The sequence below is a fragment of the Humulus lupulus genome, chromosome 1, assembly GCF_963169125.1.
Source record: "Humulus lupulus chromosome 1, drHumLupu1.1, whole genome shotgun sequence".
Classification (NCBI taxonomy): Eukaryota; Viridiplantae; Streptophyta; class Magnoliopsida; order Rosales; family Cannabaceae; genus Humulus; species Humulus lupulus.
In genome coordinates this window covers 10,811,027-10,835,307 of record NC_084793.1, presented here as the reverse complement: position 1 = coordinate 10,835,307, position 24,281 = coordinate 10,811,027, and the positions used below count along the sequence as shown (strand labels likewise).

At 41.9% G+C, this 24,281-nt stretch overlaps 1 protein-coding gene across 1 annotated transcript; it reads right to left on the bottom strand.

The window, feature by feature from the left end:
• Positions 1-8,880: 8,880 nt before the first annotated feature.
• LOC133778404 (vacuolar protein sorting 38-like) lies at positions 8,881-10,516 on the bottom strand. The gene is made up of 3 exons (XM_062218352.1): positions 10,213-10,516; positions 9,266-9,414; positions 8,881-8,967 (listed from the first exon to the last, which is right to left on the bottom strand). Exons 1-3 carry the CDS (start codon positions 10,322-10,324, stop codon positions 8,881-8,883), a joined length of 348 nt encoding a protein of 115 aa, XP_062074336.1. The 5' UTR covers positions 10,325-10,516.
• Positions 10,517-24,281: the final 13,765 nt, after the last annotated feature.

Genomic DNA, 24,281 nt, shown 5'->3' with positions numbered 1-24,281 from the left:
CACAACCGCCTGGCCAGGATAGAGGAGCGGGCGCACACTTCGATAGAAGGGTTTGGGGCCTGGAGTGCTAGCCACATCAGTGTGGGAGCCACACTCCCGCTTCACGTCTACTTCGTGCGATTCCTGACGTATGTGGGGATCGCACCATTCCAGCTCCTGCCACAAGCCTACCGACTGCTCACAGGATGGCGAATATTCTGCATTGCGAAGGAGATCACGGAGCTGACCCCTGCGGAAATCTTTTATTTCTGCAAGATGGAGCCGTAGGCCAACGCCAAGGACAAGACCTTGGACGACTTCTACAGACTGAAGCTGCGAGGTAGCTACCCCGCTCCCACCAGCTCTTGGAAGCATCCCCCGGACGTCCGTCACTACTGGTTCATGATGTCCAGGTTCCTTGTGGAGAAGAACCCCACACTACTGCTAGACTTCCAGGGAGTGGGTAAGTGCTTCGCCGATCAGTTTCCTCTTATTTTTTCTTTCTTTTTCTTTGTTTCTCATCATGTTACTCCGGGTGGCAGGACCTTTTACTCAGAATCCTCTCACCCAGTTCATCCTAGAACGGAGGAGGTTTTACTCCGGGCTGAGCGCGGATGACGCGGACGTAGGAGGCTACGTCACCACGGACAACCTCCGATTGGTCGGGATGCTTGCACCACACCAGACTATCGTCGTCCTGAACCTACAGGGAATTCAATACGAGAAGAATGCCGTTGTCAGGGAGTAGCTGGCCCTGGAGCATATCGCGGAGGTGGAGGCGGCGGCGCGAGCGGACGCGGCCAAGCAAAAGAGTGGCTCGACCCAGATGGAGGCGGCCACTTCAGATGAGCTGGAAACCCTCTTCGAGGATGCCCTACCGAACACGGGGACCCCTAGGGCTAGCGTATCGGGGTGAGGTAACTCACCTTTGCTCTTAACTTATGCTCCCTAAGTCGGGGACTTAGCTAGGGATAGGCTAGCACTTCGAGGCCCTACGTTCGGAGCTGACGGGGAGATGAGACCTTCGTCTCCCATCCTCGTAGGCTCGGAGGTTCTCATGTTCTTATCCGGGTTCCTTCAGTACGGGAATTTCTTGAACCCGGATGACATGGGAGATCGAGTCCATTCCTTCGCGTTAGATGAGTTGAGTCACGCTCGGGGCTTAGATGAGGGTTCATCCCGGGTCACTCTTAGTTTTGATTTTGATTCTCTTGGTTAATCGTACTAACTCTTTTTTCTCTGTTTTTGTAGGAGACTCCGACATGTCTACCCCCGCGGGTGAACTGAGGCAACTCCTCAAGGACCGGGCGGCCAGGAAGGTTGCCAAGAAGACAACAGAAGCGCTAGGCCCGGAACGGGAGGCACCAGGGGCGGAACCTCGATCCAGTGGGGATGCACTTGCCGCAGTCCCCGTCCAGGCCGTGGACCCGGCTGCAGTCCCCGGCTCTGCCCATCACCCAGTGATCGATCTGGAGACGGGAACCGGGGCAAGCCGAAGCTTCGGGAAAAGGGGCTTGGACGCGGGCGCTGAGGAGGTCAGCACCAGGAAGAAGAGGCCCCAGACGAGGCGGGCTGGCTCGGGAGACAAGTTGCACGGCGAGAGTTGGCTCACCGCGAAGGATATTCCCGCACTACCGGCCCTCCCCATACGTCCGACACTACTCGAGGAGGGGGAACCCGTCGTGTGGGATGAGCAGTCCCGGCTGATTGCCCGGACCTGGGAGAATGGACGGGGCTAGAGAGACGAGACGTACAAGGCCCTGACGGTCCGTCGTTAGATCGAGTTCGCTGAGCATCCGGCGGCGTTTAGTGCCCCCAACCGATCGTGGATCGGCCAGCTTCCGAGACAGGCTTTCGCCCTAGCTTGGGCAGGACACAGCCCCCTTTGCGGCGGACCTGTTGGACCAAGTGAGGAACACCATGTCCAACCTCCAGCTCAAGCGGTACGCCACGATAGCCAACCTGGACGTGCTGTTCATCTCTCAGGCTCTTCACCATGAGGCCACCACAGTAAGTTTACTTCGTGTCTTTCTCTTCTCTCTTCTTATTTGTTTATAAGGATTCCTCTTAACTTTGCTTTGTTCCAGGTTGATTTGCTGTCCCATTGGAGTGCCGACCTAGTGGCCGAGTTGGTCATGAAGATGGAGACGATCCAGCTGGAGCTGGAGGCAGTCGTGAACCAGAGGGAGGCCGCCAAGGAGGCCCTAGCCAAGGAGACGACCAAGGCTCAGAAGAACCGTGCAGAGTTCGACCGTGTCAAGGCCGGGTTGGAAGAGGCATTGTCCAGGAAAGAAAACGAGGCCAACGAGAGGGCAGCCCTTCTGGAGGCGACCGCGACTCAGTCTGCCCAGGATAGGGAGGATATCCATAACTTGATGGCTCGTGTCCGCGAACTGGACAGCTCTCTTCGTGAGGAGAAGACGGCGCACGAGGAGACCTGCTGCGAACAGGAGGAGGCGGACGACATGCTGGAAGTCACTTTCGAGGAGGCCATTTACATGGCTTGGCGCAAGGACAAAAGCATGAACCTCTTGGTCTTACCCGACCCAGAATCAAAGAGGGCTGAATTCGAGGCCAAGGAGAAGGATTACGCGGAGCTTCTGAAGGATGAAGCCTAGGCCCGAATTCTCACCTTGCCTTTTTTTTTTTTTCAATTTTGTAATAACTTTTCCTGATGTGTACGCGTCCAAGACAATTTGTATTGCTTTCTCCAGTTTATCTTATTTTTTTTATTCCTTTTAGACATTTCCTTTTATCACCGTGCACAACTGACTCCGAGGGTTTGGTCCCGATTCCAACGGCCTAGACTAGACCAAATCTGACTAGCTTGTCAAGTTCTCGGTCCTACCCGCCTAATTATCAGTCCCGGTTCCAACGGCTTGGGCCAATGAGGTTTAAATAGTTTACTGTGGAACCTACTCCCCCCACTTTACCAGTCGCGGGCCACGGCTTTGCCTTGGGGCATAGCTGATTCTTTTCTCTCCCGGACATCGTTCGTTCGGGGTGGGACCAGCCTTGGGCTCGGTCCCCTTTTAATTTATACCCCTGGACATCGTTAGTCCGGGATGGGACCAACCTGAGGCGTGGTCCTCTTTTAATTTATACCCCCGGACATCGTTCGTCCGGGGTGGGACTAGCCTTAGGCATGGTCCTCTTTTAATTTATACCGCCGGACATCGCTCGTCCGGGGTGGGACCAGCCTCGGGCTCGGTCCCACGGGGTTTGTATCCTCCGAACATCGTTGGTCCGGGCCGGGACTAGCTTGAGCTTGCGCCCTGCCCGGTATTTGCTCATACCCGGGATACCCACCACAAGTGAGCGGAGACTGGTCTGGGGTCACTTGAGTAAGATTTTCATTTGTTTGATAACGTTTCTTTATGGCGTTTTGCATACGCCATTTTTGTTATTCAAGGGGCTCGCCCTGAGGCGTACATTATTTACAACAAAAATAAAAAATTGGAACACGCTCTCCTAACTACTGATAGTATTTACGGAGATGTTCTCCATTCCAAGCTCGCGGGACTTCTGAGCCATCGAGCTGTTTTAAGTGGTATGTCCCGGGGCACACTTCCTGTTGGACCTCGTATGGTCCTTCCCAATTAGGGCCCAGAACCCCTACTCCCAGATCTTGAGTAGTAGGGAAGAATCTTCGCAAGACTAAGTTGCCAGTTCCGAACCTTCGGCTTTTTACTTTTGAGTTGAAATGTCGTGCGATCTTGCCTTGGTACATCTTCAGCTGTACTTGCGACTCCTCCTGGATCTCCTCGATGAGATCTAGTGATTCCTGGAGTAAGGCGTGGTTCTGGGCAGGATCATACGTGTCTCTTCGGTGAGACGGGATGGTCGTTTCAATGGGGATGACGGCTTCGCATCCATAGACCATGGAGTAAAGAGTGTGCCCGGTGGAAGTCCTCTCGGTGGTCCAGTACGCCCCCAACAAGCAGGGCAGCTCTTCGGACCATTTGCTCTTGTAGGCCTGGAGTTTTTTCTTTAACGTTCCTTTTAAGATTTTGTTGATGGCCTCCGCCTGCCCATTTTCTTGGGGTCTGCCGACTGCGGAGAAGCTTTTGATGATGCCATGCCTCTCACAAAAATCTGTGAAATGGACGCTGTCGAATTGCTTCCTGTTATCGGATACAATTTTGTAGGGGAGGCCGTACCGACACACTATATTATTAATGATGAAATCCAGGGCCTTCTTCGAAGTGATCGTGTTCATGGGTTCCGCCTCGACCCACTTGGTGTAGTAGTCGACAGCTATGATGGCGTATTTCACTCTTCCTTTCCCGGTCGGGAGCGATCCTACCATATCGATCCCCCATACTGCGAAAGGCCAGGGGCTAGTCATCAAGGTTATTTCGGTCGGCCGGGCCCGCGGGACCTCTGCGTATCTTTGGCACTGTTCCCTCTTGCAAACGTAGTCAATACAATCTTTCTTCATGGTCGACCAGAAGTATCCTTGGCGCAGAATCTTTTTGGATAGACTGGGCCCGACTATATGATCTCCGCAAAAGCCTTCGTGCACTTCATGCATGATGGTGCTTAGCTCTGTCTCGGACACACACCTGAGGTAAGGCATGGACAAACATCGGCGATAGAGATTTCCATCCATCATGACATATCGGTGGATCTGGTACCGAAGCTTCCTGGCCGCAGCCCTGTCCGCTGGCACCTCCCCGGCTGTCAGATAGCGGATGAGGGGTCCCATCCAAGACGTGGAGTGGTCGACGGTGTGGAGTGCGAGGGCTCTGATGCTCGGGACGGGGAGATGGTTGACGGGGACTAGCCTCGCCAGTTCTGGTTCGGCGTCGGTGGCCAACTTTGCTAGTGTGTCCGCGAAGACATTTTGCTCTCTGGGGATCTGGCGGATGGAGTGCTTTTCAAACGCCTGCAGCATCTCTCTCGTCTGGGTCACATAAGCCGCCATTCTCTCTCCTTTAGTTTGATATTCCCTCGAGATTTGCTTGACCACCAGCTAGGAATCGCTGTAGATTTCCAGGTTCGCGGCCCCTACTTTTCGGGCTAGGCGCAAACCAGCCAGTATGGCTTCATGCTCAGCTTCGTTGTTTGATGCTTTGAACTAGAAACGCAGGGCATTTTGTAACTGGTGTCCCTGGGGCGATACCAGGATGATCCCGGCCCCGGCCCCCGTTTTCATTCGAAGCCCCGTCCACGAAGACCTTCCATACGGGCGCCGCGGGGGCCTCGGGATCATCCTCCTAAGATACCCCGGAACACTCAACGATGAAGTCGGCCAGGGCTTGAACCTTGATGGATACTCTAGGAACGTAGGCTATATAGAACTGGCTTAGTTCCATGGCCCACTTCAGGAGTCTTCCCGATGACTCGGGCTTCTGTAACACTTGCCGCAGGGGGTGGTTGGTCAGTACTTTTATGGTGGAAGTAAGGCCAAAGCTTCCGGGATGCCATCAGCAGGCAAAAGGTCAGCTTTTCGATCAGTGGATACCGAGATTCATTGTCCAACAATCGCTTACTCACATAGTACACCGAGAGCTGGGTCCTTTCCTCTTCCCGTACCAATGCAGCGCTGATCGCGTGCTCAGTCACTGCTAGATAGAGGTACAGAGGCTCCCCGTCCACTGGCTTTGCTAGGATCGACACTTGGGCTAGGTTTTCTTTCAGTTTTCGAAAGGCTTCTTCGCACTCGACTGACCATTCAAATCGCTGACTTCCCCGAAGGACGTTAAAGAATGGGATGCACTTGTCCGTGGCTTTGGACACGAAACGGCTTAAGGCGGCTATCCGCCCGGTCAGGCTTTGGACGTCCTTGTGCTTCCGGGGAGAGGGCATATCAATCAGTGCCTTGATCTTATCCGGGTTGGAATCTATTCCCCAGAAGCTCACAATGAAGCCCAAGAACTTCTCGGAAGCCACTCCGAATGTACATTTCTTGGGATTCAACTTCATCGCGTACTTCCGAATGACTGCGAAAGCTTCAGCTAGGTCATTCGAATGCTTCCCTGACGTCTTGGACTTGACCAACATATTGTCGATATAGACTTCCATGTTTCGCCCCAGCTGGGCCCGGAACATTCGATTGACGAGCCTTTAATAGGTTGCCCCGGCATATTTCAGTCCGAAGGGCATGAAGATTTAGCAGTATATCCCCTTATCGGTTTGGAAACTGGTGTGTTCCTGATCCGTCACATACATGGATATCTGATTGTAACCGGAATACGCGTCCATGAAGCTTAAGATCTCGTACCCGGACGTTGCATCCACCATTCGGTTTCGGCACCAGAACGGGGTTGGCCAGCCACACGGGGTATACAACCTCGCGTATGAAGTTGATTGACGCTAGCTTCTCTACTTCCAGCTTGAGGGCCTCGACCCTCTCCGTTCCCAAAGGCCTGCATTTTTGGCGGACCGGGGTCGCGTTCGGGTCGATACTCAACGCGTGGCAGATGATGTTGCGGTCGATCCCCGTCATATCCGAGTGGGACCAGGCCAGAATATCCTGGTTCTCCTTGACTTGGGTGATGATGGCGGCCCGGATACCTGCCGGCAGATTTTTCCTGACTTGGATGACCCTGGCCGGATCGGTGTCGCTGATGCACACCTCCTCAATCTCGTCCATTGGCTCCAAGACGCGGTCATCCCCTATCCTTGGGTCCAGGTCATCTTCTTCTTGGATCACTCTTTCAACAGGTGGGGGAGGAATCAGGTCGATGAAGTCGTCAAAGGGCTCATCCTGGACCATGTATATTGGCTAGGCGGACACGTGGTAGCATTTCCGGGCGCTATTCTGATCTCCTCGGACAGTCCCCACCCCTCTGTTGTCGCAAGGGAATTTCATGCAAAGATGACAGATAGAGGTGATGGCCCCGAACTTGACTAATGCGGGTCAGCCGAAAATGGCATTGTACGTGGTGGGGCAGTCCACCACTACGAAGGTGCAGAACTTGAATGCGTGCTGCAACTCACTTCCCAACGTCACGGGCAACTGGATCTTCCCCATGGGGAGTAGTGCATCTCCGTTGAAGCCGTAAATCTGGGTCGGGCATGATGCCAGATCCGCTTCAGTTAAGCCAATGGCGGCGAAGGCGGGCTTGAACAAGAGGTTGACGGAGCTCTTGTCATCTACCAACACACGGGATACTAACTTGTTGGTGATCTGCGCATCTATGACCAGCGGGTCATGGTGCGAGAAATGGAAGTTGCGAGCGTCGTCCTTCGTGAAGGTGATGGGTAGGTTTATCAATTTCGGGCATTGAGCCGGGGCCTGGACAAGGGCGCACACCTCCTGATCATGGTCGAGCTCTCTTAGGTAGCGCTTTTGATCGTTCCTGGATGGCCCTCCTAGGTGAGGTCCGCCCCAGATGGTGGCTACATGTCCGTCCATGCGAGGGGGTGCCATCCCGGATGGATAAGGCATTCCAGGGCCGGGTGCTTGCGCAACGGGGGCCCCCTAAGGGGTCTGCGCCGTCGATCCCTGTGCATACCCTCCTTGAGCCGGGTATGCCCTGGGTGCTCCCGGGACCGTGGGTTGTCCGGGACCTGTTGACAGGCCTGGGACTCCCACGGGCATCCTGACCCACTGGTGGAGATGCCCCAGCTTGATGAGATTCTCGATCTCGTCCTTGAGTTGCCGGCACTCTTCGGTCGTGTGGCCCACATCCTTATGGTAGACACATCATTTGTTGGTATCCCTCAGATGTCTCCCCCCTCTGAACATGGGGCTAGGTTTTTGGTAGTGGACTGCCCTTTCTGTCGCCAGGAAGATGTTCTCCCTGGTGTCCACCAGATTGGTGTCACTACAAGAAAATGGGGTCTTTACCTACCAATTGTAAGTGTAGGTAAAACTAGCCTAATTGTGGGTAATGTGGTTTACCTACCATTATTGAATTGGTAGAGATTGGTAGGTAAAGGTTAGTGGGGAAAGAGTATTTACCTACACTTATTAATACTGGTAGGTAAAAGAATCAGTGGACCCCACTAAGTTATAAATCAATTGATGAGTCAGCAGATGACGTGTTTGACGATGTGGCATCCTACATGTCTGCTGACATGGTTTCCATAGTTTTATGTGTCTGATGACGTGACATCCTACGTGTCTGCTGACATGGTTTCCATAGTTTTATGTGTCTGATGACGTGTCATCCTACGTGGCATACATCAATATTGCCACTTGGCATCTTGTGGTTGCTCCACGTGTCAAACAATAATTTATCCACGTGTCATTTGATAATTAGTACATATGTCATCATTTGATATAGACCACGTGGCATCAATTTATTAGTCTACGTGGCACGATATTATTGGACCATGTGGGGTCATTTTATTAGCCCACATAACATGATTTTATTGGTTTATTACAGAATTTATATTTTGGTCAAATGTAATGGTTATGTGTAGGTAAAAGATAATAACAGTTATTATAAATGTTTTATATTAGAAATAAATTAAAAAGAAACTATACAATAATAAAATGTTTAATGCTAAAATTCTTTATAATGTTCAATACTAAAATAAGTCATAAAGTTATCATTTTAAGGTTACCCCTACAAAAATAAAAAAAACTTCATAAAGTTCATTCCTTAGTAAATTACTATAAATAAACTAAGAATCATCTTGTGACTCACAAACCGAACTCAAATAAATTATTTAACATTAATAATAAAATAAACAAACATATATTATACCAATAGCTACAGAACCAAAAGCTACTCCAAAACAGGGAATAACAAAGACCAAACACTATATGTGATGTTCCCAAATCATCATCAGTATTTCAAAATTAATTATGACCAAATATAGGCATTTATGACATACATAGAATGCCAATATAACTAAAAATACGGCATATCAAATGTCATAATCACTAACACATTAGCTAGTCATACTTATTATGGCTCTTCATTGACAAGAAAAAAGTGCACATCAATACAATGTCTCAGTAATATATGAACGAGAGCCACCAAAGCGCGGTAGTGGAACTTTCAAGTACGAAGCTATAAGTAGAACAGCCTGCAATAGTTCAGGGATAATACAACACGTCATGGCAAGTTGGAACAACAGGTGCCAGAACTAATAAACCAACAAACCATGGGACCCTAATGCAATGGCATTTATTAACAAGGAGACTATGATCAAACTTTGTTTATATGCAAGGAATTGATAACTGATTAGTTTGGTTCAAATATGCGATTTCCCAATCAAATGTCTAGACAGATAAACTAGTTAAAGAAAAAATAGATGATCCAACTAATCCTGAAGTGGGGGGAAAAATAGTTAATATCTTTATTGAAAGTGAAGAAGAACGCACATGACCAACATATCCCAGAGCACTTGAAGTCTTCTGAGCCTCTTTCTTGTCTGAGAAAAGAGACATCGTTTTAAAAGGAATCATTGTCAACTGCAGACCCAAAATTGTCAAAAATCCATGATTCACAGGCTTAGATCCAGCAGAAAGCCCTGGTAAAAAGATTTTAAAATATCAACAGAACACAATTTTAAGTAACAAAATCAAAGAAGGCACATTAAATTATGCTAGTGGCAATAGCTAAAACACAGTTCACAGATTATACATTGAGTACTTTGGTGATTAGTGCAGTAATTGGGTTATTTACAAAACAATTTCAATATAGGGTCATTTAGTAGATTAAAAATCCAAAAGTGGGTTATTCACTCTATCCCTGCCCTTAAAAATTATGCCAAACTTCGTCTCAAAAAATTTCTCATAGCTTCGTACTACCAACTACTGATGAAATCTAAAGATGTTAAGTGAATAATTGTATTCCACAGGTATAACAGTAAAAACTTTCAAACAGAAGTCAAACTCGTATCAATTAAAACTGAACTGAAGGACATAAAACATCTAAAGTCATGCAGACCACTATAATGCATTTGACTCAACATAATTCAAAAACAACTGATAGAGGATACAAGAAAAAGAAATGAAAAGAGAGAGAGAGAGAGAGAGAGAGAGAGAGAGAGAGAGAGAAGACAAGTGAAGAAGAACAGCTAAAATGCCTAAAACAAGAAGACATAATACATACATAATGTTCATAGAAAGGTTCACATAACATTAACATGTACACAAATACCTACATAGTCGCATAACACAACTTCTCATGACAGAGGTCAGCAAATTTGACACACAAACATCTACTAACGTAGCATCCAACTATTCACAATAGTGCTACATAAAAGAGAGGACATCCAATCACAAGGAAATAAATTATGGAATTGGTTGAGTGGCAAAGTATATACCTAATTTGCTACTGTTAGGAAATGATTCAAGCTCCTGGTCCTGTGTAGCTCCTGCAGAGATTTTTACAGGATAGAGCAATGCAACTTGTGACACCATATACTGCTGTCTCATTCTTAGCTTCTTTTCCACTTTTTTAAGATGAATATACCCCTTTCCTCCAGCAAGAAACTCATTTGATTCCTGTAATCGCACAGTTAGAGCTTCTAGTCCACCAGCATATATAGTGGCCTACTAATTAATTACTCAAACCAGACAAAAGGCACATAAAGAAGAAAATTCAAATCTTTTCTAAAAAAATTGCATAGAAGACTTTTATCACTAAAATAGAAAGTTAAAATACTAAGCCTGTTGAAAATCAAAATGACAGAAACAAGATAAAAATTCCGTTACAAAAACTCACTCAAGGATCTTATGAGCCTAGAAGGACAAGTGAAAGAAAATAAATGAAGAATCATGTAGAATGTAGAAACAGGGAAACCACATTGAGCCCGCATCTGAGACGAGGAAGACCACGAGCCCAGACCTTCGTTGCAAAAGTGGAAAAATCAACATGTTCTTGACCTCTTTCATAGCGTTTACCTGGAACAAAGACATAATCCTTATTAATGCAATGGTTAATTATAACAAGAGTCAATCAGGGAAATATAACACAAATAAAGTTACAGAAGAAACATGTACACCTCCTCCAATGCTTTATTTTAGAGCTCAAGAAAAGCAAACACAAATAAACTGCTGCATAAAGAAAGGGCTGAGCCAACCAAGCAGTGAGAATGCAAAGAATGCAACTAGTTCACCACAGAGTAACTTATTGGTAGATCAGCCTTCAAGTAACAATCTTCAAGTCCATTACACAGCTTACAAGGTAAAATGCCCAACAAAACATGATCTAGCATGAGTGTTGAAACACTGATAAACGATCATATGCGAGCTAACCAAGATGTAAACATTAAAATCCATTTCAAACTCAAAGACCGTTATCCCAACTACATGACATTTTACTATTTTATAGATCAGTGACATAAATTAACACACAAATAATGATGAATACAACTACCCAATTCTTTCTTTCAGTATATTAATGAATCAACTAAAATATATTTTCTTTGTCAACATTCACTAGTGTCTTTTCTCTGTATGTCAATTACAGAACTAGTTCTAGTTCCAGACATTCAAATATTAGAAATAATAACAGTTATATGCAAAACCAATAATGCCGTAACTTCATACGTTAGTTGTACTTAGAGATAAGGAGAGCATACATACCTATATTGACTGCAAACAAGGAACGAGTGGCAAATGATTTATTTTTTTCACAATGATACATTTTTGCACCTCTTCCCTGTGCCCTTCGTCAAACAAGAGGCTCGGGGTAGTCGGAATCTCGCCGGAAAGTGCAAGGGGCGGACGACTTCGGACCGTTGGTTGACAGCCCTGGGTAGCACGTACGGTGGTGAGCTCGCGGGGGTCGACGTTTCGAAGGCCGACGGTTCGATTGGGCTAGCACGTGTACGGCTCCAACGATGGGACGATGGTCATTCGGGCCTGGCAGAAGCAACACAGTAGTGAGAGAGAGAGAAAGAGAGTTTCGGGGAAGATAGAGGGAAAAGAGGGAAAGAGATGTTTCAGATTTTTTTTATCCAAAAATTTTCTTATTTATTGAGAGACAAGTGTTAGGGTTTAGGTTTATAAGTATATATTTATATTTAATAATAAATTTATTTATGTTTTTATTATATTTTATGTATTGATAAAATGATGTGTAAATTATAAAATAAGTATGGTTAGACACTAAGATAATGTTGTAGACACATCAGCATTAATTTTAATAAAATTTTAAAAATTAAAATAAAATTAGAGGGAAAAATGAGCTCCAAAAGCTTAATTTTTTCCCTCCAATATATATATAGGTAAAAATCTTTACCTACCAATTTTATTGGTAGCGAAAAAGATATTTGAAATAGTTTATATATTTTGTAATATTTACCTACGCATAGTTCGTACCATTAAATATTGGTAGGTAAAAGTCACCTTTACCTACAAATAAATACAAGTAGGTAAGGAATTGGTAGGCAAATGTCGTACACATCATATTATTTACTCCACATAAGCTTCCAAATAAGTATTTATAATAATAAAATAATATAATGAAAATAAAAAATGGGGGGAAAATTGAGCGGGAATGGTTAAAAAATTTCCCTCCATAATATACGTAGGTAAAGATCATTACCTACTGATATTATTGGTAGGTAAAGCTATGTTCCGAAATATAATATAATGGACTAGCATTTACCTACAAATATTATCTACCAATAAATATTGGTAGGCAAGACATTACTTTCCCTACCAATATATATTGGTACGTAAAATATTGGTAGGTAAAGATCAGATTTCTTGTAGTGTGTATTCTGAATATTGGGGATCGTAACCCCTTTTTCCTTTCTTAGCCGGTTCAGACCGATTTTGGCCTTTGTCGGATCTCTTCCCCCAGGAGGGGTTTACGCTTGCCTCTGTTACTCCCGCCTGCGACTGCTGGGCCCCGACGAGGGCAACGCTGTGACCCGTCGGTGCGATTCCGTATCCGAAAAAGTGGGTGGATTGGACCGGGGCATATCTTGAAGAGGCAGGACCGTACACCGTAGGGGTGTAGGTGATTCCAGGCGTAACTGCCGTTCCCGGGGCGACCGAGGGCGTGACGTAGGATTGCGCTGGGAACTGCACCCCGTACCCCGGGAACGCTTGGGCATTTGGCTGTGGAGCTGGAGGCCATCAGAAAGCCTGGATTTGAGCCTCTTGCCAATTGATAAACCCTTGGGCCCTCCTGATGAACTCTTCCAAGGTAGCCACCTTGCTACGCTGCATGTCATCCCAAAGAGGGAACCTGGCCCGGATTCCAGACTGCAGTGCCACCAGGCGCTGTCCGTCGTCCACCTTCGCCTTGGAGGCTTCTTCCGTGAAGCATTGGATGTAGGCCCTCAGCGTCTCTGCGGGGAGTTGCTTAATATTTGCGAGGGCGCTGCTTTGCATGTCCATCCTCATGGCGGCCACGAACTTCTTGCGAAATGCCGACTGCAGCCCTAACCAGGATTGGATGGATCCTGGCTTAAGTCTTTTCCACCACTCCTCGGCGGCACCACCTAGAGTGATCGAGAAACAGAGGCACTTGCCGTCATCACTGACGTGGGCCACTGTCATAAGCCGGTTGTATCGGGATAGATGGTCCCTGGGGTCGGTGTGCCTCGCACATGGCTCTTTGTCCTCCTCATCGGAGTCGGTATCTGCTCCTTCCTGTTTGTGGACCAAACGGTCCGTGACCTTTTTCAAAGCAGCCAGCTGCTCCATGAGCTGCTTTGCCATGCCATCCTCCAAGGGGATTCTTTCGTTCCTCCTGTCGTTGATGTTGTTTCTAAGGTCGCCACCTCGGGGGAGGATCTTTTCCTTACAGGCCCGCTCTTTCCGAGCGTTCAGTCCGTCGTGTAGGTCTACCCGGGACGTGTCGTCCCCTGAACTAAGGGCATGACGCTCCTCACTGCGTGGCCGTTCCTGACGATTTTTGTTTACCGAGGCGCTTGGGTGCAAAGACCTTTCTCGTTCGTCTCGCCCTAGGGCGTACCGGGGTCGTGCATTCCGTGGCCGCGTCCCCTGCGGATCGATTGGGTGGTCCCGTCTTGGGACGGGGCGCACCTTCTCTTTCCTAGGGAGTAGCCAACAAAATGGGGCTTTTGTTCTGGGCATTCCAAGTTACGAGGCAGATTCAGGGGACAAAGTCAGCCAGTGTACTGATGCCGCAGGTCTGAACCAGCGGCGTGCAATCCCGAGGTGGCCTTTTCCGCATGTGAAAAGTGGGGACAACCCCCACGCGTCATGGGACGGCTTCAGGGTCACGGATGCCTTTTCCTGCCAACCTGGAGGGCATGGCTCGGGTTCGTTTACCTCTGTCCCTCTTTGTTTACTACAGGCCCGGATCGTTTACCAGGCTCCAGGATTGTTTTGCGCATACCTCGACTGTATCTCCAACTGGCCATACGCCTCCCGGGCAACTGTCACAAATCATCTTCTTGGACACCATCCGGTGGTCCGGAATCACACTTGGGCCATCGTCCTTGGTTACTCTCGTACTACGCGAGTCTGAGCTGGGCCCATATCCAATCGACCAGACCATGGGCCTGGACCATCGTCACAGGCCCACGACAGGAATTAGGGATAACAGTTACCAAATACTAACTCATTACTCAATAAACCCCAAAACATATTCTAACTTCCCAAAATACCCCTAAGCTCACCCCAAGCCAAGTATTATTCCCCGATGTGACTATTCCGCCAATCCACTCACTAGGATCGCCTCGAGTCATATACTCCAAATATATCCACATGATAATGTGGCCTTAATCATTTATTCACATATAATCACATTTATGCTTGCAATGGGCCAATATTACAAGTATGCCCTTATTAGTAAGAATGGACCCACATGCATATTTGATACTCATAAACATGCATCTAAATATATTCATATCTTCATATATATTATGCATGCCACATAGTCACATATTTAATAAATTAATCACACATATATCCAATTATGTCATCCGGCACGCTAATCAATGCGCTAAACTCTATTAGCATTTTTGGGACGTTACAGTAGGGGTGTATTTGAACCATTTTACAAAACACAAGGTCCAAAAAGTAATTTTTTCAAATACATGGTCAATACAAGTAATGAGACAAAATACAAGATAAAAAAATGTAGCTTTAAATAGCATAGAGTAACGAAACAACCCATCGAACTTCCTCCTTTGTTCTTTGGTTCACATGGAGAAATCCAACATTCTGTGAGATTCAAACCCATATTTTGTGAGATATCTTATGGGAAGAAAAGCTTAACTTAAAAGTTTGTTTTTCCTTAAAAAAATCAATATAAACAAGGGGGAATTTCTTAAATGTAGGTATACAAATTAGCATTTTCTTTGTAATCATTGTTTGGTTAGGTATTTTTGTAAATAAAACTTATTTTAGGTATAGAGATGAAAGAATCCCTTCATATAACTAATTGTTAGACTTGTATTATTTTTTTTTATTATTATTTGAAAAATCTTGAATCAATTATGTTTAATTCGTAGTTTGTTTGTATGAATATGTGATGATTTTACATTACCGTTATAATTAAAAGGTGGCACTTAATGCATCCTTATTTAGTATGCATGAATGTATTGAATTAAATTAGGACTGGATTGCACTGTCGATAAAAACAGCACTAAATTTATAATAAAATAATTTATTATAACCTTAATAAATAAATAATTTTAAAATGTGGATGATGACAAATTATATGACTTTTAAAAAAAAAATTGGAAATATTAATAAAATGTTTAAAAATAGTTTATGATATATATAATTTATTATTTTCAAAATTTAATTAAAATCCATATATATTACGAAGAAAACAACTAATGACAGAGAAAAAAAATCGATCGAGTGTAGGTATATAATAAGTCTTCGATCGTGTATATAACCAGTTCAATTTCTTGGCATTTTACCGTATATATACATATAATAGTCAAGAGTCAACGAAACTTTTATTCCCATTGAACAAATAGTGAAAGCGAAACCAATTAAGTCATAGAAAAAGTCAGGTGCACACACTATAAAAACCCCTCAGCTGTATCGTGAACTCATCAACAATATTATTGTATATCGATAATATATTTCAGTACAGAAAGTACGTATACCCTAATATATTGTCTTCACCAATATTAATTAAGAGAGATCAATATTTATATATACCACAAAATATTTGGTAGCTACCTCACTGTTCTGTAAATGATGAGTCATTATAATATGAGAAAGGTATTGGTGGTTGTGGCCACAGTGTTGGCCATTGTCAACTTATTCTGCGTTGATCCGATTGAATGTGGAAGAGTGTTGAATCTCAAGGGAGATCTGAATCTGTTGATGTCGTCTCTGGACAGAGGTGGTAATACTCCACCTTCGCCCAATCCAACCAAACCTGCTTCCTTCGACCAAAGGACCTTCGCCGGAAGTAGACCCGGCCAAGGCCATCGTCCGCCTGCACCACCAACCCAGCCCAATGGTTCGGTGTTTGCCTCGCTCTAGCTTAATTCTATAGTGCTGTATTCTCATTATTTTATCTTTAACGGAATAAACTAGCTGATCATGATTAACTGGAGCCAACTCAAGAATAAGGTTGTGGTTTCGCTTAAGTATATTATGAAGAAATAAAAATTCTTTTACAGTGTTTTTGTTTTTTTATCATGTAATATTTTTCAGGTGGCTTGTCTAATTGTAACCAATTTTAAGGATAATTGATCATTTGATTTTTTTTTCTCCTAATATTATTTAGTTTAAGTTCCTTAGCTTCTGTGATATATACTTTAATTTTTGTTGGGAAAATTAAGATTCAAAATATAATATATTATGAAGAACAATAGGTAATTAGGTCAATTGAATTAAAACCGAAGAAGCTATAACCAATAAGCAAAATAATGTGTATCTTTATAGCATTGCCATACATATACGTACGTATAGCTTAAAGTAATTAATACAAAAATTAAGAGAAATATATTTTATTTCCTATTAATAAAAAAATTAAGAGAAATATATTATTAGATTTCAAATGAGACCACTTAGATTTTCAATTGTCATACTCAAAGCGTTGACATGATTTTGAAAAGCTTTTCTAGGATAGGAAAGTAAATGGAGTGTGAAACTACCTTGTTTTTTTCAAATAAAGAGATTCGCCATTAGAGCATCTCCAGTGCTGTTATTACTGGCTACGATGCCATTTTTGAGAAAAATACAAAATCCAATATTTTATTTAATTAATATAACTTTTAACTAAAAATAACAAAAGAAAAACAAAGCAACGGTACCAACAGTGGGCAACGTTGCCAAAAATTAAAGTTGAATATGTATTATTTTGTTGACTTTGGGACCCATTTTAACATAAGCACCTCTTTTGGCCACACCCGTTAATGATGCTCTTAAGTAGCTGAATATAAATAAGGTATTTTAGCACAGATGCCCCCAAAGTTTCAAATCAAGATACCCTGTCAGATAATTGTATTTCATAATATGTCTAACTAATATAATACTGATACTTCGTTTAATTTTGATACTTTACTAGGAGAGGTAATAGTTTTTTAATAAAAGGAAAATTCAATATAGTGTCAGTATTATATTGGTTAGACACATTATAAGACACAATTATTTGACAGAGGATCTTGATTCCAAAGTTTTATCTTGTTTGGCAAGTCTCTAAGAATTTTTTGGCAATTAAGTCTTTGAGTTTTTTAAACAGTAGCAATCAAGTCCTTATTGTTTATTTTTTCACAAAATTCTTAATTTATAAATAATTTTTTAGATTTTTCTATACAAGATGATGTGTAAACATATCTAGAAATATATATTTGAAAAATATCAAAATTATCTATAAATTTTTTAGAATTTAGTTAAAAAATTAACTAAAGGAACTTAGTTAATTGCTATTGTTTTTTAAATTCAAGAATTTGATTGCTAACAAAAATTTCTCAAGAACAAATTAAAATTGTCAAAGCAAAAGTGTCAGTGGGTATTAATGCTAAAAATCATAAATATGTTTTTTTTTTGAAAAAAAAAACTATTTTTTCTTTTCTCAGAAGAAGTCCAGTGTAACTATAGCTGAAAACTGCAGTCCAGACAAAACTGCCAATTTTCAATCCTCACAGTTTCTTTCTTCATTATAGGTGTTTATAGCGTTAAAATAATGGTTTTGACGCGTGGAAAAAGGAAAAGCTTTAGTAGTGATGTACTGAATTTTTTTAATATAATATCATAAAAAAATAAAAATAGTTTTTGAATATAATAGTAGAAGACTATATAGTGTGTATTGTAAAGTGGACGGTCTAGCAAACCCATATTTAATATTTAGGTAGGTGTTGGTCAATAGTAAACGATAGACCAAAATAAATATATTTTGATCAGAATTTGCGGAAACTACATAATTTTCTTGGATGTCAAGTATATATTTTGGGTTACATGACATAATAATTTTCTGGCCAGACGTAAATACTAAGTAGGTTCTCAAACTTGAATTATTTCATCTTATATTTGGGCTCTTTAATTCAAAGTAATGATAAACCCTCTCTAGCAAAGTATGAAATACAATGTTTCCTGTAAGAAATATTTCATTAATCTTGGGTCAAATGCACCCCTTTTTTACGTGTAGATATCTAATTAAATAATATGAAAAATATTTTTTACGTGTCGATAATCGTCAAGCCTTCTTTTTCTTTCCCTTATGTCAGTGCCAGATAACTTTGTTCGTTGATTAATTTACTTTTTTTTTTTGCTATTTGAAAGAGGGTACGTTTAATATCATATTAAATTGTAAATTATTATATTTATTGTAAAGTTAAAATAAAGAAATAGAAGGTTATTGCATGATGTTACCTTACCTATGTTATATTATTAGGAGAACAACGATACTCATATATATTATGTAAAAAAAAAACGATTTTCTTTTCTTTTTTTAATTGAAAATTTAAAATGATTGGACCTATTTCGGAATACATATGTGTCTTCAAAACCGAGTACACGACTTGTTCAATTTTTAAACCATTTATACAATAGTCAAGAGTCAACCAAACTTTCGTGTTTAATTAATATAGTAAACGAAAAAGCATAAAGTAATTCCAAGTAATTCAATTAATAGTACTCACTCTTTGTATGCACATAACATACTATAAAAACCCCTTAGCTCTACACTGTGAACTCATCGACAATATAGTATACTTAACTTCAAAAAGTACCTTATATATATATATTTAACTAATATAGAGAGATCAATATATACATATAATAAAGCCACAAAAGATTTGGTAGCTAACTGTTGTGTATATGATGAGTTATTATAATATGAGGAAAGTGTTACTGGTTGTGGTCACTGTCTTGGCCATTATCAACTTCTGTGTTCAACCGATTGAATGTGGTAGAGTACTGTTGAATCTCAAGGAAGATCATACTCTGTTGATGTCGTCTCTGGTGAGAGGGGATAATACTCCACCTTCGCCCAATCGAACAAAACCTGGCTCCATCGACCAAAGGAAGTTCGCGGGAAGTAGACCTGGTCATCATCTTCTTCCTCCTCCACCTGCACCAGTAACACAGCCAACTGGTTCTGTGTTTGCCTAGCTCTAGTTTAGCCTCTAATGTTATATTCTCTCATTCAACATTAGCCCAAATAAAAATGGCTAAAAGATCATGTGATCAACTGGAGCAAACCCTCAACAAGGTTCCATGTGGGATCTCGCTTATATATATATATACAAGATTGTATTCTAGATATAAGTAGAGGTTTTCTTAGTTTTATTTATAGAATTTATTAATTATTTATATCAAATTTATATTAATGTCATATAAATTTTAAATAAATATTCTATTTTAATTAAATAATTTATTTAATTTTGTTTAAGTTTATATTTGTTCTAGTTTTTGAATTTAGGAGTGACAACAATAGATTATATATTATATGTTTAATGTAGTATTAAATATTATTTGTGGATTTTAAATTTAAATTTCTTCCTAGTTTTAAAAAAAATCAATTTGTTGCTAATTAACCGTAGATTATATTTGTTGACGCTGTTTTTCGTCAACTTAAATTAGAAGAGCACTAAACAACGATTTAAGAAATAATGAAAGATCAGTAGGGTTTTTACGTGGTTCAGCAGTTAAAATCTGCCTAGTCTACGAGCCAACATTATTGATTCGTGATACTCTCTCAAAGCTTTATCAAAGCAATTCAACAGAGTATCCTTAGTCCAAATTGTGCCTCTCTACAAATAAAATTCCCAAGCTATTTATAGACTTGGTTGACAGAATATCTTCCCCTTATTTCAGGAAGTTACAATTCAAATTTGAAATAAATACAAATAAATACATTAATTACATAATGTCTGTGATAATTGGGATTTAATATCAGATAACAACAAATCCCCAAGGAATAGGGATTTCTTAACAATTGTTGTGTAAAATGTGTTGCTGATCTCGAAGGCAAGGTTTATGCTTATTCCGAGATCGACCAACACTTCCAGCTCTTTATTCTGGTCAGCTTCCTCTTTAGCCAATGATTCCACTGATCTCAACCTTTGGAGACCAACATCATCGAACTTGCAACGAAGGCTCGAATTGCACCCATATGCATTAGAGAAGGTTCATCCTTTCAAGCTTGACACTTAAGCTAGAGCCTTCTGAACTCGTGCCCGATTGCCAACAAGAACAAGTCAAGAATCATGCAAATTTATACAAGTGTTTAGCCATTGTTTGTTATTTTTGAGTCTACGCTTTATGAGCCTACATTTCAAGACTCATTTATGATGGTGTCAAAATTTGGGTGTAAAATTTTGCCCCCTCAAAAGTGTTGGTTCGAAGGAAACTTTTGATCTTCACTTTTTGAAAAATGTGCCACCTACCACACTCGAGTATGGACACGCATCACTTGGGGATTGCACACCAAGAGTACTCAAGTACTCCCTATTTCTGCACATGTCCTTTCCTAGGACCTTTTTGACGCCAGTTTATACAATTAAATGTGATCATTTGGATCCTCATTTAACCCAAATTAAAGGCCCCGATCATTTCGACCCTTGACATCCCCCATTGGGGTATATATATACCCTCTTCATCTTCATTACTCCCATTTTTACTCCTTATAAAGCACGAACCAGAGAGGAAAAAAAGAAAAAACCAAGGTTTTCTTTGCATGTTCTCTAAGCCCAAAAGATAGAGTACCCTTTCCTCCTTTGGTTCTGTGAAATCGTTCTTGCAACTGCTCCTTCAGTCGACGATCTCCTCATATCCACGAACAACTTTGTGTAAGTTTATGTTCTTTATTCACCTATTTTTCTTTTTTATGTGTTTCTTCCATCCGCATGTATACCTCTGGTTTTTACCAGATTTCTAAGGCCAGATTCTTGCACTAAGCAAGTTTTCTAATTATAATAGTTTTGGCATGCTTAGAATCATGATTTAGGCTGAAAATTTTCTGATAGGTATGTAAAAAAAATGATGTTTTTCTGGTAATGGGTTTCGTGTGGCTTAAGAAATAGGGTATTGGATTAGGGTTTTAATGCACGAATCCCAAAAATATTGCCTTTTCGATTTTCAAGTAACTGCCACCTTTTTCCCTGGAAATCCGGGATTATATTAAATTGGTAATAACCTCCCCACTCTCGCGTGGGTGCATTCTCGTGCTCGAACTCTACAACATTTCGGGATAAACATTCGAGTCAATCTTGCCCTTTTGAGCCTTCAGTCTTCATTGAGGCAATCTCGTTATCTCGAGCTTTCAAGCTCGAGTTATCAAAATTTTAATCCCCTCTTATTATTTTCTATAATGGGCCCTCACCTTTTTCTTCTTTGTTAGATGTCGCAGTACTCTGAGAATTGGTGGGGCCCAAGTTTGCTATCCCTTATCACCCATCAACTCCCAGTCTTATTCCATGGCTAGGTTAGGGTGTAGGGATTCAGGTCAATGGTATACGACTTAAGGGTTAGATTTTAGGGTTTTGGGTTTCATGTTTCATGTTTATGGCCTAAGTGTTTAGGGTTTAGGGCATGGGGGTTTCAGATTTAGGGCTCAAGCATTTGTGGTTAAGGAGCTAGTCTGTACCCTGTTTGACATCAAATAGACCCGGTTTGATCCCTATCTTTCACCGATTGGACCTAGTCTGTTATCAAATGTACATAGTCCATTATAGAAAATGCCCAGTCTTTAACTACTATGTCATTGAAAAAACTCAGCTTAAACTGCGTCTTTTATCAATTTGACCAAGTCTGTCATCGAATAAATTGAGTTTCTACTTAGTCTGTTATCATGTAGACCCAGTCTGTACCCAATCAATTATCATATAGATGCAGTTTTTCATAAAATAGATCAAGTCTGTACCAGTCTGTCATGAAGCAAACTCAATCTCTACCCCTTCCGCCATCAAGTAGACATAGTCTATACCTTGTTTTTAATTGAATATGGCTATTCCATGCCTAGTTTAGGGTGTAGGTTTTTAGGTCAAGGGTATACGACTTAAGGGTTAGGTTTTATGGTTTCAGGTTTTATGAATCATTTTTATGGACTAGGTGTTAAAAGTTTAGGGAAATGGTGTTTCAGGTTTAGGGCTCAAGGATTTATGGTTAAGGAGCTAGTATATACTTGTTTGTCATCAAATAGACCAAGTTTGTGCCCAGTCTGTACCCAGTCTATTATCGAATGTACCTAGTGTATTGTAGAAAATGCCCAATTTTTAACTACTATGTCATTGAACAAACTCAGTTTAAATAGTGTCATTTATCAATTATACCAACTCTGTCATCGAATAAAGTGAGTATCTACTTAGTCTGTTATTATTTAGACCCAATTTGTACCCAGTCTATTATTAAATAGACCCATTCTCTCATGAAATTGACCAAGTCTGTACCAGTCTGGCATGAAACAAACTCAGTCTCAACCCCTTCCGCCATCAAGTAGACACAGTCTATACCTATTTTTCATTGAATGGGGTTATTCCATGGCTAGGTTAGGTGTAGGGATTCGGGTCAAGGGTATACGAATTAAGGGTTAGGTTTTAGGGTTTTAGGTTTCAAGTTTCATGTTTATGGCCTAGGTGTTTAGGGTTTCGGGCATGGGGGTTTTAGGTTTGGGGCTCAAGGGTTTATGTTTAAGGTGCTAGTTTGTACCCATATATGTCATCAAATAGACCCAGTTTGTGCCCATTCTGTCACAGAATGGACCCAGTCTATACCCAGTCTGTTATTGAATGACCTAGTCTATAATAGAAAATGCCTTGTCCTTAACTACTCTGTCATTGAACAAACTCAGTTTAAATCGTGTCTTTTATCAATTAGACCAAGTCTATAACACCCTCCTAATAAGGATCGTTACACTGTGTAGTTTAAACAGTGCTTAACTCGCTAAACGAGTCATGTGAGTTTAAACTGTGTAATTAAACTAACCACAGCTTTAGGTACTAAAAATTTCGATCAAAGTAAATTTTTTTTATTAAAAACGTTTAACTTCCATGCATGGAATTCCATTGTAATTAAAAACAGTTACAAACCCAAGAACTAATACAATAGTCGACCTAGGCGGCAAAATCAGGGTCCAACCCTAGTTCCAACTAACAACCTCGGCCGTGGTGGACGAGCAGGCCACATATGTACACTCCACCCCTGAAGCTGTCCAACTCATGGCTTGTCCAATCTTTCATTTTCTTTACCTGCACCAACTAGCACCCGTGAGCCAAGACTCAGCAAGAAAACATAATCATACATGTAAGCAGTACATTGTCATGTCATAGATTTACAATTAACATGCCGAGTAATAATAATTCTACTAATACATGCAATTAACTTAGTTGAGTGGCTACATAGCCACACTAGAGCCCATCTCCATCTTTCATACAACAAGCCCTAGAGCTGCCCAAGAGGGTGTGATGCTAACATTTCGGGCAACCCCAAAAGCATTCAAACATATATCTCGCTTCTGGATTGGCTTAACCCTATCGGTCAACGTTTGGCACGTTATTGTTGCCCTCGACTCGTATGTCGAGCCTTTAAACTCTGGAATAATAAGCTGAGTCCATTAGCCTTTGACTAGTAAGTCAAATCCTTTAAAGTTCAACTGGTAAGCCGAGTCCTTTAACTTTCAACTGATAAGTCGAGTGTTTTACCTGTGACTAATAAGTCAAGTCTTTGTTTTTCGATTGGTAAGTCGCATTTGTAACCTTCGACTGATGAGTCGAATCCGTAATCTTCGACTGATAAGTCGAGTCCTTTAACCTTCGATTGATAAGTCGAATCCTTTCATCCTTTGACTGATAAGTCAAGCCTTCAATCTTTGACTGATAAGTCGAATCCTTCAACCTTCGACTGATAAGTCGATTCTGTAGACCATGTTATAACCTTGACTATTAAGCCAGGCCCTTTATCAGATAACACAGACAAATCTTCAGCTTATAAGTTGATCTTTCCTAATCAGATATACAGATCAACAACCATAAGGTTACACAAGTGCATATCACAC

What these genes read in the sequence shown, in the direction of transcription:
- LOC133778404 (XM_062218352.1), bottom strand. Translation starts at nt 10,324, where the DNA reads ATGAGACAGCAGTATATGGTGTCACAAGTTGCATTGCTCTATCCTGTA. An exon ending in TCCTAACAGTAGCAAATTAG is followed by an intron (nt 9,415 to 10,212) that starts GTATATACTTTG and finishes TCTTTTTACCAG; the next exon opens with GGCTTTCTGCTGGATCTAAG. An exon ending in CTCTGGGATATGTTGGTCAT is followed by an intron (nt 8,968 to 9,265) that starts GTGCGTTCTTCT and finishes GAACTATTGCAG; the next exon opens with GCTGTTCTACTTATAGCTTC.